Source organism: Xiphophorus maculatus, chromosome 22 (assembly GCF_002775205.1).
Source record: "Xiphophorus maculatus strain JP 163 A chromosome 22, X_maculatus-5.0-male, whole genome shotgun sequence".
In the NCBI taxonomy this organism is placed as follows: Eukaryota; Metazoa; Chordata; class Actinopteri; order Cyprinodontiformes; family Poeciliidae; genus Xiphophorus; species Xiphophorus maculatus.
Genome location: NC_036464.1, coordinates 14,437,849 through 14,453,959, shown reverse-complemented (window position 1 = coordinate 14,453,959; position 16,111 = coordinate 14,437,849). Strand labels below are relative to the sequence as shown.

The window sequence follows — 16,111 nt, the reverse complement described above, 5'->3', positions numbered from 1 at the left end:
GCCGACTGTGGGAGCTGGCAGCTCTCGAAGCAGGCTCCACCCCCGCAGAAGTGCAGAACCAAACAAAAACCAGTTTTAAGGCCACAGACACAGACCTTCCTGTGTGTAAATACAGGCTAATGTGATGTCAGTCAGGGCAAAACAACAACCGGCTGTGCAGCCTGAATCAGACTGGATCAGCAGTTCAGCGTGACTCTGTGTGAGGGCCCTTTAACAGTAACATGCACACTAACACCACTGCATGAATGTGCTGTATTAAAAGTCACAACCAGATTAGTGTGTCACTGAATCAGTAGATTACTCACACAAACTGATCCACAATTCAGAGCAATCCATAGAATATGTCAGCAAATCTCAGGATCACCATTCCTTCCCAAACCCCCGTCTTACTCTGACAGCATGGACAAAGGTCCCCACAAACAAAAAAGGTAGTAGTTATATAATCAGCTCTAATCTGCTACTGTCACGGCTACAACTCTTATGACTCAGTAGGTCCACGTGTACACGCTTGTATACAGCTTACACGTGGACTTTCACACTCAAACACACCTCTTAGAGACACACAGACACTGAACTGTGCACATACTCGTTTAGAGGTTAGTTACTCTGAGTTTTCAATAAAGTTTCTGCTGTTCCATTTGTAAGATTCTAAATGTAGGCTGCGTTTTTACTAATGTATTTCTTTTCTGTTCTGTTCTAATGTTATTGAAAAAAAATATTGTGAACTCTCTCAAAAGCAACAAAACAAGACTTATTAAATGTGAAAACAATAAATCTTGGACAATTTTGTTGCTCTTAAAGTAAAATATGATAAATGAACCTCAAAAAATATAATAAGCAAATACTGGACTTTAAATCTTCCTGTAACCAACATCAGGTTTTAACCAGTCAGAAAAAAACCCGTTATTATATCATAATTTTGTGATGACAAGTGGCTGTCAGTGATATTGGATGCATTGTTGAGTGAGTGTCTTTTTGGTTTGTAACGCACCATCTGGACTGTTTGGGTTTTTGACTGACTGACTAATTGATGTGTTTTTCAGCCAACTCAACATCCTGAACTGGCACCGGGTTAGTCAGACAGAAAGAGAGAGAGAAAACTCAAAATTGTTCGTCACGTTTGCGTATTAATCCACAAGAAAGGCGACAGTGATGCAATAAAAACGCAAATGATTTAAAACGCAACTGGTAATGTTTTTAATGTAGGCAGCGCCAGTCTGCAAGAAAGGAGACAGAGGTCAAAGAAATGACTGAAAACGAAAATCCTGCTGTGTTTAATATAGACAGTGTAATGCTTAGTGATTTACCTACAACTGCTTCCTTTCCTGGAAATCTCAGTCTTCTTTTCACAGTAAGTAGGTTGTGTGTTATTGCTAAGGCAGGTTAAGATGCCAAATAAAGTAATTTCTTCTGATCAATGAGAATGTAAAAGTAGAATTTACTGTCCCTATCAGGTAAGTTATTTTGGTTAGTTAAGGAAAATACAGCTAAATATTAACAACCTAAAAATGTAGGGTCCTCCACTCTACTGGCCAAGAAAGGCACTTTTGCTAAATTTCGTTTACTTCTGAAGTCTGCAGTCGGATCTGAGACATCAAGCTGAACAGAACCGTTTTCTGGTTGCAGCTTGAAAATCCCTTCTGGAATTCTGGTTTTAGTCGACCTTCCTGTTTGTTTTTACAGTTCCAAACTCTGACATTTTTTGTTCAAACACACAGCGTAAGTTGGACAAAGATGTTTTTCTCCTTTTCTTTTTTGTGATAAAACAAAACAAACAGAAAATGTCCAACTGCTACTGTAATTCTGTATTAGTATGACAGTAGAGTGGCACCTAAAATGTTGTATTTATTAAAGTGTTACCATAAAGACTTTGATAGTCACCGCATTAGATGATGTCTACATGCCAATTTTTTTGCTTAAGATTGACGTCAGAGAAAAACATTTCAGTCACAAATGTATGGAGTTTGCCAGGACTTTAGCGGGAACTGTTTTGGTCAAATGACAAATTAGTTTTTTTCTTTTTACTCCATAAATCAGCAAAATGACTGACCCAGAGAAACAGAAACGTATTCTACAGTAAGAGCAGATACATGTACACAACCTGGAAAACATGCCAGTAAAACAAGGTAGAATTACTTGGCATGCAAGGTGTGAAATAGAGGGATAGAGGGATAAATGTTCTTGTTTATGGGTAGGGATATATATCAGTGTGTGATTATGCCAGTGGAATTCCAATTCTTCTCATGTATCTTGAAGAGATCTGCATTAGGTACTTATTCAAACAATAACACACACATGAAGTTCAGAGACATAGCAACCTACAACATGGAAGCAATGGCATTAAGAACTATATTCAGCAGTAAGAATATAAGTCCTGCAGCAGATGGCCACAAAGCCCTGATCTCATCAAGACTGTCAACCTTAAAAGCCTGAAACATCCGACAGGCAGCCTAAATCCAAAACACAAATGCTGCTCATAAATAGTGTACACTCACTTTAAGTTTGAATTCTTTATATAATCTATCTACAACAGTTTTGAGTGGCTTTGTTTTTGGAGGCTTTATTATCTGTCCTCACACATTGCTGAAAGTTACTCTCTTGACTGCAACACTGAGGACACACACAAACACACCCATTCACGCAGGCATGTGAAACAGGGCTGTACTTTAAACATGTGCTAAACTGCCGGCAGTCATGTGCCAGTGGCTTCCCGTCCAACAGTCGGATCTCTATTCTCCAAACACACACATATGCAGAGGCAATACTTCCCCTTTCACTCAGTGACGAACAGGAAAACATCACAAAGCTATCTGAAAGCACCAACTGAGAAATTTTGTTATCTGAAAGTGAAAGCTTCTGCTTCAACTGTTTGTCTCTAGTAACTCGGAATCATCGCTGTTATCAGTGGGCAGGAAACCTCAGAGATCACAAGAATCAATGACACAGGGCAGAAACTGCCTCCGATCAGCTGTTCGCAGAAGATCTGCATAAATTCATTTTATTCCCAACATAAAATCCATTGTCTAACAAAAGTTTGTTATTCACACGGGGTCACAAAGAATTTATATGTCTTACCTGTGCATCACGTTGACTGATTACAGATGAAGATCTTCTCCTCTTTAGCTCCACACACTTCCTAAGCTTGCAGATCTGGTGGCCAGTCCTGCGATTGAGGCAGCAGCTGCACTGGCCGCAGTTAATCTTCCTGAGGCACGGCTCGCACGCCCCACACCTGCTGCGCTTCTTCCTCCCCTTCCGTTCTGATGTCAGAGTCGGGCAGGCGCGCGAGCCCGTCCCCTCTGTCCCCCAGGATCCAGGCAGAGCGGAGAAGCTGGCATTGCCGCACCCGGTCTCTGACTCGGTGTCAAAGGAAAACGAGGAACGAGTACTTTCTGAGCAGCAGGACAAAGTGGAGCTGCTGTCTACGGAGGAAGTCGAGATCTTTGGCACAGGGTCATCCTCTGGCATTGTTGCCTGGGTGCCATCCACAACAAAGTTTGGTTCATGTTTTCCTGTGGGGGGTTTGGTGTTTGCCTCAGTAAGTAGCATAAAGGAGGGAAAGGACTTCTCTTTTTGTGCCTCTTTATATATTTCACCTTCATCTTTGGTCTCTCCTGGTGTGCAAGCTTGCTTCTCTAACCCAGCCACGGGCGTTTCTCTTAGATCAGACTTTCCTAGACTTCTTGGCTGCAGAGAGTCCCGACAGATGATAACCGGAGTACTTCTAGTCACTATAACAGTCTGCACCTTCAGAGCAGCATCAGAGTTAGTCGAAGACCCTGCGAGTTGAGGCTTAGCACCATGAACGGTTGGTTGAAAATCTGTCTTTGCCTGGTTCACAACCTCCAGCTCACATAAATCTGAGTTGGAGAGAGCTTTGGTGGGATATGAGGTAGCTGCGTTGGAGAATACACGCACAGGTGACTCTGACTGGGCCGTCAGTGGGTTCCAATGAGTTGGATCTGGGATTTGACATGTTGGAGTGTTGGTCTGGGTGTCTTTTTCCCAAATGTCTTCACTCTCACTACTTCCCAGCTTCACAGCGATTTCTTCCTTCACTCTCATTGTCTCGTCTTGTCTCTCAACCTCCGTTTTTGCTTCCAAACTCTGAACATCTCTCTCTGTGACAACCAACGCCTTCTCATCTGTCCTACTCGCTTTCGTGGCCAGCTCTTCACAGTCCTCTTGTTGGACAGCTCCCCCCTCATCTTGCATACCACTGCTGTCAAGATGATCAAGCTCATTACCATGGACAGATGAAGTGTCATTTTTCTCACTGCTGCCCTGTGCCCCCAGGGAGCCACTGCCTGTTAATTCTGACGAGCCAGAGGTGTGATCTCCACTCCCATCACCTACCCGTCCATCACTGTCGTCACAAGCTGTGACCTCAGTAGCTGGCTTCAAGTCCCCTTCACTGTTATTGCTGAAAGACGTTTCATCTTCAGTTATAAGGCCGTCACAGCTGTGCTGCACATCGCCTCCACGTGTGTCAGTTTCAAGAGAGCTGCCCTCTGTGGCATCGTTAGGCTCAAGACTTGCCGCAGCTTCAACGCCAGCCTCATGATACATTCTGGGGGGTTCTTTGTTGTCTGGTTTCTCATTTTTTCCATCAGGAGGAGAATTGTTGATGCTGATGCTTGAGGGCTTGTTACTTGTGTTTTGTTGCCGGGATGCAGCTCTTCTCCCACTGCTCCCCCTCCTGCTGTTTTTCCCTCCTGTGAACGCTTTCGGTGACTGGCAGGGAGCAACAGACACTTGCGTTCCCCGTTGGGACTTCCTCGGCCCGAGGGGGTTTTCGGGCACACTGCTCGACCGTCTAAGTCTAGTAGATCCCGTTACATTTCCGGCATGGTTACCTCTGCCAGGGGACCCCCTGAGATCCTTCCCGCTTCCACATGGACTCCGGCCTGATTTGGCCTGGTTGCTTCTCGAAGTTGACCGTGTGGATTCTGCTGGTGTTTTCTGTGTGTTACAGGTTTGGCCCCTAGAGCTGGTCCCTCTCTGGGCTTTTTTTCTCTGAGCAGGTGTCTGTCTCCTGGTTGGCTTGGTAGGTGCAGGCATGGCTGAGGGTGTAAAGGAGAGGACCTTTGGCAGCCAGCATGGGAGCCAGGTAATTGTTTATTTCTTGCTCAGAAAAAAAAAATTCTTAAAATCTTCTTCTATTATGATTTATCCTCGAATTGTAAATTATAATGAATGTTAGCTGGCAGTTGCAGAGCATCACCTATAAAAATAGAAGGGACAAACAAATAAGAATATAGCCACACAAAGTTTAAATGCTATAAAATTGAAATAACTTCTTACAGATCAGTTATTTAAATCCAACTGTATTTGTTTTTACTGTTGCCCCTCCTAAAATAGCCACTCGGATGTGTATTTGCCAAGGGGCTGACGTCAATAAAGCCGTAAACAGAAAAAAAAAAGACGAGAAATAATCAGACAAAGTCCATAAAACAAACATGGAGAGGCTTTAACATTTTAAAGGGCAGGCCCGTCGAGGAGAGAGGGCTCTGTCCGGAGGTCGGATCCTGTTTTCGTCTTCCTGGCTGGCGGAAGAGGGGGTTATTACTGTGTAAAAACCGCCCTCAGCGTCGCTCTTTATTATTATTTTGCACTTGACCGCTGTCATTTAAATAACACGAAGCACTGCGCGTCTGGAAACCTCGCTTTGCCAAAGCCCTTACTACTTTGACCCGAGCGGGTTTTTATTTACACGTTTACAGACTGAAATGCTTTACATACCGCAGAAAGAGAGAGAGAGGGAGAGACAGTTGCACTGCCTGGACCGCTAATAATACTGCGCTCCAGCGAGACGGCGAGACCTTGTATTGGTTTCCCTCCTCGGTAAATATAGACCGCTGCTAAGTTCAATCCTCTCCCGGGGGTGACACATGGGCATGATACCAGTACCGACAAGCCGGGGACGGGCACCGAACAGAACCGCCGCTTTTCCAGCCGTGCAACCGTGTAAAGTCTTTGCGGAGCACGACGCTACGTTGAAATGTAAATCCCTCTTCTGTCAATCCATTCAGGGCAGCCCCGCTCACTCTCCCTCCACCAGACGCAGCCCACGGTCTCTGAGCTGGCCGAGAGCTCTTCGTGAGGACTGGAAAACCCGAAATGGAGTACAGACACGTGAACGCAGCAGGACTGTGTCAAAAGTAATCAGTCAATCAAATAACCTCGCAAAGTTTTAGAAACATTTTTTTTCTTTTTTACTCATAATGTGTCTGTTTATGACACAGCTAGTAAAACGTTTTGTTTTTTCTTGCGTTCCACAGTTTCAGCTTATCGCATAAAATGTCAGTAGATACATTGGAGTTTGTAGTTTATATTTATAACAAAAATAAATTAGTACAATACTGAACATTAAGTGCAAATTTACAGCATAAAAAATATTAAAGGACCTATATGTTTGTCATATAGTAGTAGAACTGGACTGAGAGCAGTAGTATTGTCATAAGGTCAGCAGACTCACAGTTCCAACACATGTTCGCTAATTGCTGCTGCCACTAGTTTTGAGGAACTTGGGGGAACTTGGGGAAGCTCCAAGGAGGAGATTTGTGAGATCAAGCGTTTAGGCACCCCAGATGGCTGCCGTGAGATTCAAGGATTCCTCAAACATGTATGAAAGAATCAAAGCAACGCTCCAGGTATGCTTTTGATCAAGAAATAACATTATAACATAATATATAGCTCAAAAAGAATTGATTTTACATAATACTTCCCCTTTAAACATTTATAGCTTCCTCAGATTCAAAGATTTATGCAACAGAGTAGAATGATGTATGAAATGTGCAGGGACATTTGTAAATAAATAATAGCAATAAACTATTTTCAAGAATTGTAAAAATGCGGATGTAATATTACATGAGGAAAAGCTCTCATATAATATTACATCCATCCATCCATTTCATCCTAATAAAAGCAAGGACGTAAACACTTACTGAGTTTAAGTTTGTCAGAATCTATGGTTGAAAGCTGTTTTGAGGAAGGAGCGTTCCTTTGTGCACTGATGATGCAGCAGTTTGTCACTCTCCACTTTGGTAACAGCTTCTTGCATGGGGTGGAAGACATTGTTAGCCCTTCCTTATGAGTTTATCTAACCGCTTCCGCTCAGTTTTAGATAAGCTGCTGCTCCAACAGACAACACCATGACCGATGTGACTACTGAGTCAACAAGGATTTTCAGGAGCGCCCCTGGATGTTCTGTGTCAGTGCGGTGGGTTCTGTGCCTGCAACAATCCACCTCCAGCTCAAGGAATGGTTGATTGGATTCTAGAGTTTCACACCAGGTAAAAGGAAGGTGGAAATGACAGTTGCTGCCGTAAACGTGTATCAATTCAGCACACCGGGAGCATGAATGCTTTCTTAAAACCTAGTTATAAATAGGTTGTGTGGTCATGAAATAACTTTTAGGGGAGCTTGCTGAAAGAGCCAGAATTGTTGATACTCTAAAATTAAGACATATTAAGTCAGCGTTATCGATAGCAGAGCAAACAGTCAATAGGATATGATTAAAAATGGACAAAAAAAACAACAACAATCCTCCACTTTGCTCAAGGTATCTGTCAGCTGCTGGAACATGATTCATTCAATTGGTTAAAAAATGAGTTAAAAAAAGCTACTTTAAAAACGGAAGGGTGAACATTGCTTTTGTTTTGATTTGAGTCACAGTTTTACATGTTTTTGTTACAAATAGAAAATCTGCTTACGCAAAATCTGATTTTGAAAGGCTGATTGATTTTTTGATTGCTACAAAAAATCTGAATTGTTACACTATTTTGAAATAGTGTATTACAAAACCACGAGATACAGTTTCAAAATACTTATTTTTTTGTCATATTTTTGATTTTTTTTTTTTTTCATACAAAAGACTGCTCCATAAGCATTTTTCTCATAGCCATTATTCTGTATAATTTCAGGTTTTATACTAAATAACTGTACAAAGCAGCAGCTCAAGCATTAAACAGATATCTAAGTATTTGGAATACATATCTTGGAAATTAGAAACTTAAAAATTGATAGATTTGTTGTTGAATTTGTACCGGGAAACATATCATTGTTTAAGTAGATATTTACATATGTGATCGTTTAATAAATAAAACAGCAATAAATACATTCAAAAGAAATAGTCAGTATTAATAATACCATGTCATTAAAGACACAGCTTGACTCTCCTAGACCTAGAGCTCACACGGCTCTACGGTCCCTCCCATGTGATGTTTCCCAACCGGAAACATCATCTTGCGTCAATATCCTGCGACTGTTTATGTCCGGTAGTCGTTATTCTTAGGGCGAAGGGCACAAATGTTGCAACTCCTCATTTTTTGAGCCACTACACCGTGTCTCAGTCACACATGTGTCTTACGACGCAATCGTCACAAACCTTTCAGTAGCTCGTAGCAATCTTGATCCCTTCAGTCATTTTGTCTCAACGGGTACAGGAGAAGATGGGGGGAAGCTGTGAAGGTGCAGGTTCTTGCTTCATTGAAAAACATAGTTAAACTTCACTACTGATGCTGCTTTGACTGGTTGCTTTCCTGTTTCCATTAGTTTGTAAGTATCTTTTTTTTTATTGCAGCTGTCATGTAGTGTTGTCATTTAGCTGAAGCTTCATGTGGGCGTGGACGCTAATCACCGACAGTGATCTTGCACACATTTCCTATAACCAGTGACTGTTTCGGTCAGTGAAAGCAGCTTTCACCGTTGGGCAAAGATAAATGAAACGATTCAGGAAGATCTAGTTTCGCTTAAATTTCAGTTAATATGTTGTGAAAAGTTTAATTGTGGATTAAGATCATTTTGCAGTTATGATATGTGTTTTTATGATTCGTCTGAAATCCAATAGTTTATTTCACAGTGCTTTCACTAAATTTGACAGGCATGGATGTGTCAGATTCCTGAGCAGAGAGGATGACATCGGAGGCTGCTGTCTCCACACCTTCCCCTACTAGCAGCAGTAGTACACCTGCTAAAAGAGATTACTACTGGCTTCGCTCCTTTGTGGCTGGAGGTATGATGTGATACATCAGCTTACTAATCATGTTTAGGGCAGCTTTGGGAGGGTTCAATCTTATGCAAAATGGTATCATTTGTATTAATCACTTCCTATATTGCTTTATTGCCCTTTCATACATAAAAACAACAACAACAAAAAAACCCTGTAACGTAATACAGGAATGGATATTCATTTGTAAAACTATATCAGATAATGTTAAAGTAGAATAACACTGAATATGATGAGACTGTCCTGCTACCAGTGGATAGTGATTATCCCAAGCTTATGCAAATATCCAATAGGTTAAAGGGGGGAGGGGAGTAGATCCATGTATTCTAGGCAGATTAACCTAGAATCTGGAGTTTATCAGATGAAAAAGTCCCAGTTTCCTACATGGTTGTCAAAATGATTACAAATGCAATGATTAAAAAGAAGAGTCTGGTAAATAAAATCACTAATAATAATTAAACAACTGAAAACTGTGACCAAAAGAATCTGTTATATAATAAATGTAATGACAGCTGGTTAAAGAGTTCATCCTTTTGATATGCTGGTAACCAAACTCTTTGACCCTATGGAATATTTTTTTTCTTCCCCTTTTTTCATAAATAAGGATAACCAGTACACACGATAGTGATGTTCAATGGCTTTTCAACATACATGTACTCATGGACCTGAATTTGATTCTCACTTTAATTAAAATACCACAATGTCACAGAAAAAACAATGAAATATGCTGCACAAGCTGCAATTGAGACGTTTGTATTTTTATGCATGAAGCCTAACATTTTGTTTACATGTTCATGTATGAGTATTGTTCTGTTTACAGGTGTAGCAGGATGCTGTGCGAAGACTACCATCGCCCCTCTAGACAGAGTCAAAATTCTTCTTCAGGGCCAGAACCCCCATTACAAACATCTTGGTAAATTACTGACTAACTACCAAACAAACAAATTAACTCTAACAAATTAATCACCAGAGTGAATCTTGTGAATTTTCTCTTTAGGGGTATTTTCCACTTTCATGGCTGTGCCAAAGAAAGAAGGCATCCTGGGCCTGTACAGGGGTAATGGTGCAATGATGGTCAGGATATTTCCTTACGGAGCCATTCAGTTCATGGCCTTTGACAAATATAAAAAGGTAAAGTGAATATTTTATCATTAATTCTCTGGTTCAACATTACGTTTTATGTTTATGAATGCGTTTCCGTGTCGGCATTTGTTTTGATGCATTGTTGATAATAATCTCTTCATAGCTGCTGAATAAACGGATTGGGATCTCTGGACACGTCCATCGCCTTGTGGCAGGATCTATGGCAGGTACTGATAGATCTCTTATCACGGTGCCCCATGCTTTACTGACACAGATAGTGTTGTTAGACTGTTTCTTTTTTTTTTACTGTGATCTCATGATCTTTGCTTATGTGTTTTCAGGCATGACTGCGGTGATATGCACCTACCCTCTGGACGTGGTCCGAGCCCGGCTGGCCTTCCAGGTGAAGGGTGATCAACGCTACTCTGGAATTATTGATGTTTTCCGCTCCATTTATCGCAAGGTGATTTACTGTTGGTGAACTTTACTAACTTAAACTAAAATGTTACATCACATTGTAAGTTCCTGCTTACTTTATGTCTACCTGTTATCTCCTTTCCACAGGAGGGCGCATCTGGATTTTACAGAGGCCTGACTCCAACTCTGGTTGGAATGGCGCCTTATGCAGGTGAGTTTTGCTGCATTTATTTTGTTATTCAAAGGTACTTGCAAATGTCATGCATAATGTCCTCCACGTGTTTAGCCAGTCTCTTATTTCTCTCTGCATCCTCCAAGGTCTCTCCTTCTTTACCTTTGGCACCCTGAAGAGTCAAGGCTTAAAGCACTTCCCGGAGCAGCTGGGCCGCCCCTCGTCGGACAACCCAGATGTGCTCGTTCTGAAAGCCCACATCAACCTGCTCTGTGGAGGGGTTGCTGGTGCCTTCGCTCAGACTGTCTCGTAAGTGCTTTTCTTAATGGACGTGTTGGATTTTTAAGCTCCGACTGAGTCAAACGCGGGTCGGTTTCCTATTTTTAATAACTCTAATTCATAATTTCTGGTTTCTGTGTTATAATGGGACTTTCCTCGCCAGCTACCCCTTGGATGTGGCAAGGAGGAGGATGCAGTTAGGAACTGTGCTTCCTGATTCCGATAAATGTGGGTGAGTATCGCTGCTGGTTTGACTTGTCATAGTTTGGTTTTACAGAGAGATGATATCATAACTTTTCTTTTGTGGAAATGATTGAATATTGAATCAAGAATATTTGCTTACAATTTTTCATTCTAAATTTACACTTAAAACAGAATTTGTTTACTTAAGTTCTTTAAATTAATGAATATTTGCAAAAGTATCCATAGCCATTTAATTTTTTCCTTCCCTCATATTTTCATGTTTCAGCTACATTGTGTTTTTTTTTTCAATTAATGGAAACATATATTTTTAAGCAAATTTTTACAAATATGGACATGAAAAGTGTTGCTTTTCTTTTGCATTTAGCCCCATTTTCATGATACCTCTAACAAAACATCCAGCGCAACCAGCTGCCTTTAGATGTCACTTAATTACTATAAATTAAGCAGTTCTGTGAATGCCTCATAGTTTACTTGGAGAGTGAAGAAGCGACTTCTTGAAGACCAAGGAAACACACCAGACAGGTCAGGGATAAAGCTTAGCAAATGCTTAAAGCAAAGGTTGGGTTATTGAAGAATGTCACAATGGAACAACTCACAGCGCTCTGTTCAATCCATCATCCTAAAATCAAATGCGGCAAAACTCGAGACCTACCAAGACATTTAAGTTGTTGAGTGAATTTGTTGAAAGTACAACCATTAAGAATGCACTCCGCTAATCTGACTTTTATGAAAGTGTGTCAGGAAGATAGTTATTGTTAAAAGAAAGCCATAAAACTACAATGTATTGGTTGGTAATTCTAAATGAACATCTGGTAGAGGCTGGGCCAGAGGTTCACCTTCCAGTAGAACAACAACCCTACACATTTAGCTTGAGGAAAAGTTGAATGGTTTACTTTGAAGTATATTCATCCAATTTATCTATGCATTAACTTTTCCGCAGTAGAAAAAGCAAAAACTTCAGTGCATAGATTTGCAGAGCTGATAGGGATACATCCCAAAAGGACATGCAACTGTAAAAGCTGCAGGAGGTACTTCCACCGAGTTTTCACTTTTCACTAATGCACTACTTTGTGATGGGCTGTATAACATCACTGTATGGATTTGTTGGTGACAATTGTCATAAGAAGAAAAGATGGTCAAGAAGAGACTTTTATGCAAAACCAGCCATTTTGTTCTTTATTAAGTTTTTCCCAAATAGCCGCGCAGATTACTCATTATCTGGAGTCTATGTTTTGTCTTAGGGTTGTTTAGTTTTTAAAAATATATCTTAAATCATATGGCTATCTGACTTACCTAATATCTTGCAGCCTTACTTTGTGCTGGTCCATCACATAAAATCCAAGTGAAATGTGTTAAAATTTGTGGTTGAAACATGATGGGATGTGTGAGTATCCAAATATTTGAGAACTTTTTGTGTTATAAAACAAACTTAAATCTAACTCTGAGTCGTCAGGCTCCAGCAACATACCATTCATTCCTGAAAAGGTTCATTGAATACTTTTCCCAACACAACTCATTGTTCTCCCTTTAACTACTTCTCTTTGTCAGAATTTCCAGAAATATCAAAGTTTTATTAGCCTTGAGAGGTTTCATTTAGTTTTAGAATACATTTTTAAAGAGTCCAAATGACGCCCTGCGTACTTGAAATACTTGCTCTCATAACAAACAGAAAATTGTCTTTGATTCTGTGTTTTATTTCTTATCTGGGTCCGATTGTGAAAGTAACAGTGTTGTTTGTCTTGCATGTGCACAGATCGCCTTTCAAGACTCTGAAATACGTGTATAACACATATGGTATCAAGAGAGGACTATACCGAGGCCTTTCTCTTAACTACATCCGCTGCGTGCCGTCACAGGCCATGGCCTTCACCACCTACGAGTTCATGAAGCAAGTCCTCCATCTGAACTAGTCTTCTCCTGAGCCTGAACAATTAGATCATTGACCCGATCAGCTTCGGTGTTTCACTGATGGAGTTACCGCTCAATCAGCGAGTTCACTCAGAATATCTTATTGTAGTTCAGCTCCCCAAAGAAACCAGGAGAGTCAATAATAAAGAAAAAGGGGAAGTATAGTGTCGAACAGCGGGAGGCTGTAATTCCCCTTCATCTCCATCATTACTGAAAACATTTTTGTTTTAAAAGATTCTTACGATTTCCTGATCAAGCAGCACCAAAGCAGCCCTGGAATGTTTAGCAAACGCAATCATATTTTAATCATTTATCACAATTTAAATAATTGTAAGCACGTATTTTTTTCCTTCTGTTGAATGAAAGAATTTACTTTTGTTCTTTAAATTCTTATGAGTGTTTGTCATTGTACAGCTGCTCGTTTATATCCTTACACTTTTTTTTCTCTTTTTTTTAAGTTTACCAAGTTAATGTAAGAGGTAGCTGCTGCTAAATGGTGACATTTACGATTTCTTTGTACATCCCTTTCTGAGGGCGTCTTTAGTTTTGCAATGCACTACTTTGGAAAAAAATTGTCTGTTTTTTTTTTGCTTTCTCAGTACAAATCAGCATAAATACTGTTTGTGCTTGCACATTATATTATTATATTATCTCAAAACAGCCTTCCATTTAATTTTCAGGTCTTAAATGGAGCAATTTTTGTTTTCGTTTTATATACCGCTACACACGTGTACATGTTTCTTAACATGCATTTAATGTCAAGAGTGAGTCTCTTGTAGCCGTGATGATGTCGCTTGATGCACAACCATAATATTTTACAGGGAACTCAGGTTTAAATTGCACTGAAGCTTTTTATTTATTGCTTTAGCAACATGTTGCCACTGGGTGGCAGTATTGAAACAAGATGTAAATGGTTATCCAGCCCTGCATACTGCAAACCTCATACATAGACATTACATGCTTGATTTGGCCTGATCAGACACAACCAAACAAAACTTATTACTGCTGTTTTGTAGCTACTTGCTATTTAATAATCTTAACCTCAGATTTCAGTCAACTGAGATGGTTTTTACTAGTTATTACTTTGTAATAATGACATTTCTTTGACAAAAAAAAGAAGAAATTTACAGCTTGATTTAAGTTCAAATGAAAAAAAAGCAGACTATTTAACTCTTAACAGCAGTACCTTAGCAGGTTATTTTTTGTTCTTTATTTTGTCTTTAATAATTTTAGGGAGCCCAAATAGACTTTATATAAGAAAAAGGCTATTGAAGAAACTAAGCTCTTAACTTCCTGAAAACTGGAAATGTTCCAGTTTTCTTCTTTCCAGTGAAAATAATTTGATCAAACATTTCTAACAAGGCTCCATATAAATAACCTCTTCTGTGTTGGACTGTGTGTCCTAAAAGGTGATCACTGATCATGCTTATAATTAACTTCGAATGAACAATAAAGCACAGTGCCTTGCTAAAGTATTTATTTCCCTTTGTTTTTTCCACATTGTTACGTCACAACCACAAAACTTCATGTATTTTAGTGAGATTTTATGTTATAGAACAACACAATGTAGTGTCGAAATTTTAAATGCCTGTAGAACGGTGTCATGGTTTTAAAACAAAAATGTGACAAGAGCACCATGAATGTGTAATCAGCCCTTGATTCTTTAGTCTGACCTCCTCTAAGTAAAATCCAGCAAACGAAGGAAGAAAAAGGAAAGTGTTAATCAGAGAATCGCCTGAGACTATTAGTAGTTGGAAAATTATTAGTTGTGTGTTCCACATATTTGACTTTTACGGAAGAGTGGCAAAGAAAAGCCAATCCTGAAATAGAACAAGAAGATAAGTTCATTGTGGCCATAAGCCATGCACAACATAGCAAACATGAGAGAGATCAGGCCCAGTTTTTGGACTACATGGGAGACCCCCCTGATCACATCGCATGACCTCAATTAGAAATCAAAAAACATTTTAGGTAATTCATTGTAAAAGAAATAAATGGGAAACTATTTGTCATTTTTTTGTCTCGCTTCATAATCATGTGCTACTTTGTGTTGATTTGTCACATAAAACCTCAGTAGAAGGTTGTTGACGTTTGTTGTTGCGTAACAGAATGTGAAAAAGGTTCTAGTAAGCACCCATAAATGATTGAAAAGTATATTGTTTTAAAATGAATTGAACAAAGGGAGACTTTATTATTCATACATTCAACATAATGAAGTGCAATAAGAATTTTTATTTCAATATAAATACTTTTTCATTGTAAGTGTTCCTTACTTCCCTGGCGTGTAATCTCACACTTTGTTGAGAGTTTGAAGCTGCCATCCAGGAAACAGAATAAAGTCTGGAGCAGCTTATCATCCTCTGATAGCTGCCATGTCTCTTTTCACAGTGCTGCTGTTTCTGAATGTGCAGATATTCATGTATGTTCTGTAGAGATGCTTTTCAGTCTGTTGGATGTCGCATGAAGCAGATAAAACATTTTGAGAATTACGAGTGTCTGAATCTCAGCATTTATTCAAAGTTTCATTTGGGTTGCTGAATAAACGATGTGTAACACCATCTCCTTTATGCCGCACCTTCCGCCTTCTCCTTTTTCCATTTGACTGGATTTCGGACTTATAGAGGATTCCTCTAATCTTTATGTCACAGTTTTTGGCTAAAACTACGGCAGGGCTGTGTGAAACATTTGCATTTATTTTACTGGAACGGGAATACACTGCCTGTTGTTGTTTGACAACATGCACTAATTTGACTGGTAAATGAATGAGTGTGACAGAAGACTCATTTCCTTGTTATGAGTAAAATCCAGATTAAAAACTATAGCTGTGTTTTATTTTTGTCTTTGTAGAGAAAAAAAAGAACATTTATCATTTTTATTAATTTTTTTTTTTTTGGTTATCTCCCACCATCTAGTGCCAGGTTGGAATGTTTCCCAAACTGGCACCAAGTTTTGTTTCTAGCTTTCTGCCCCTTCACTTCCTTATGTTCTCCAAAGAGCCTGTGTGTTTGTTTGTTTTTCCCTCTCAAATAAATGTACGA

The 16,111-nt window shown here is 39.7% G+C and overlaps 2 protein-coding genes across 4 annotated transcripts in view; one reads left to right on the top strand and one right to left on the bottom strand.

Annotated features, from left to right (window-relative positions):
- Positions 1 to 6,058, bottom strand: part of tet1 (tet methylcytosine dioxygenase 1) — a 35,719-nt gene extending 29,661 nt beyond the window's left edge. Inside the window, exons 1-3 of one of the 2 annotated variants that reach the window (XM_023327985.1) lie at positions 5,743 to 6,058; positions 5,305 to 5,388; positions 3,076 to 5,224 (exon numbers count right to left, since the gene is read on the bottom strand). In XM_023327985.1, coding sequence (XP_023183753.1) covers positions 3,076 to 5,061 — 1,986 coding nt within the window. In that variant the 5' untranslated portion in view covers positions 5,062 to 5,224; positions 5,305 to 5,388; positions 5,743 to 6,058. The remainder of the gene's footprint in view (positions 1 to 3,075; positions 5,225 to 5,304; positions 5,389 to 5,742) is intronic. The other variant, XM_014469718.2, reaches the window with a different exon arrangement.
- A 17-nt stretch (positions 6,059 to 6,075) lies between these two features.
- slc25a16 (solute carrier family 25 member 16) lies at positions 6,076 to 15,640 on the top strand. 2 transcript variants are annotated; one of them, XM_023327986.1, is made up of 11 exons: positions 6,076 to 6,161; positions 7,121 to 7,295; positions 8,885 to 9,016; positions 9,831 to 9,923; positions 10,008 to 10,141; positions 10,257 to 10,320; positions 10,435 to 10,556; positions 10,658 to 10,721; positions 10,829 to 10,991; positions 11,125 to 11,193; positions 12,919 to 15,640. In XM_023327986.1, the coding sequence occupies exons 3-11, from the start codon at positions 8,917 to 8,919 to the stop codon at positions 13,073 to 13,075; spliced, it is 966 nt and encodes a 321-aa protein (XP_023183754.1). In that variant the 5' UTR covers positions 6,076 to 6,161; positions 7,121 to 7,295; positions 8,885 to 8,916; the 3' UTR covers positions 13,076 to 15,640. The 2 variants fall into 2 exon arrangements, with proteins under 2 accessions (XP_023183754.1, XP_005801685.1); XM_005801628.2 differs by lacking the exons at positions 6,076 to 6,161; positions 7,121 to 7,295 and adding an exon at positions 8,249 to 8,559.
- The last annotated feature ends 471 nt before the right edge of the window (positions 15,641 to 16,111 follow it).

Excerpts from the sequence above, each read along its gene's own strand:
- slc25a16 (XM_023327986.1), top strand. The coding sequence starts at position 8,917 with ATGACATCGGAGGCTGCTGTCTCCACACCTTCCCCTACTAGCAGCAGT. Across the intron at positions 10,557-10,657 it reads TCCGCTCCATTTATCGCAAG|GAGGGCGCATCTGGATTTTA; the intron begins GTGATTTACTGT and ends TCCTTTCCACAG. Across the intron at positions 11,194-12,918 it reads CCTGATTCCGATAAATGTGG|ATCGCCTTTCAAGACTCTGA; the intron begins GTGAGTATCGCT and ends GCATGTGCACAG.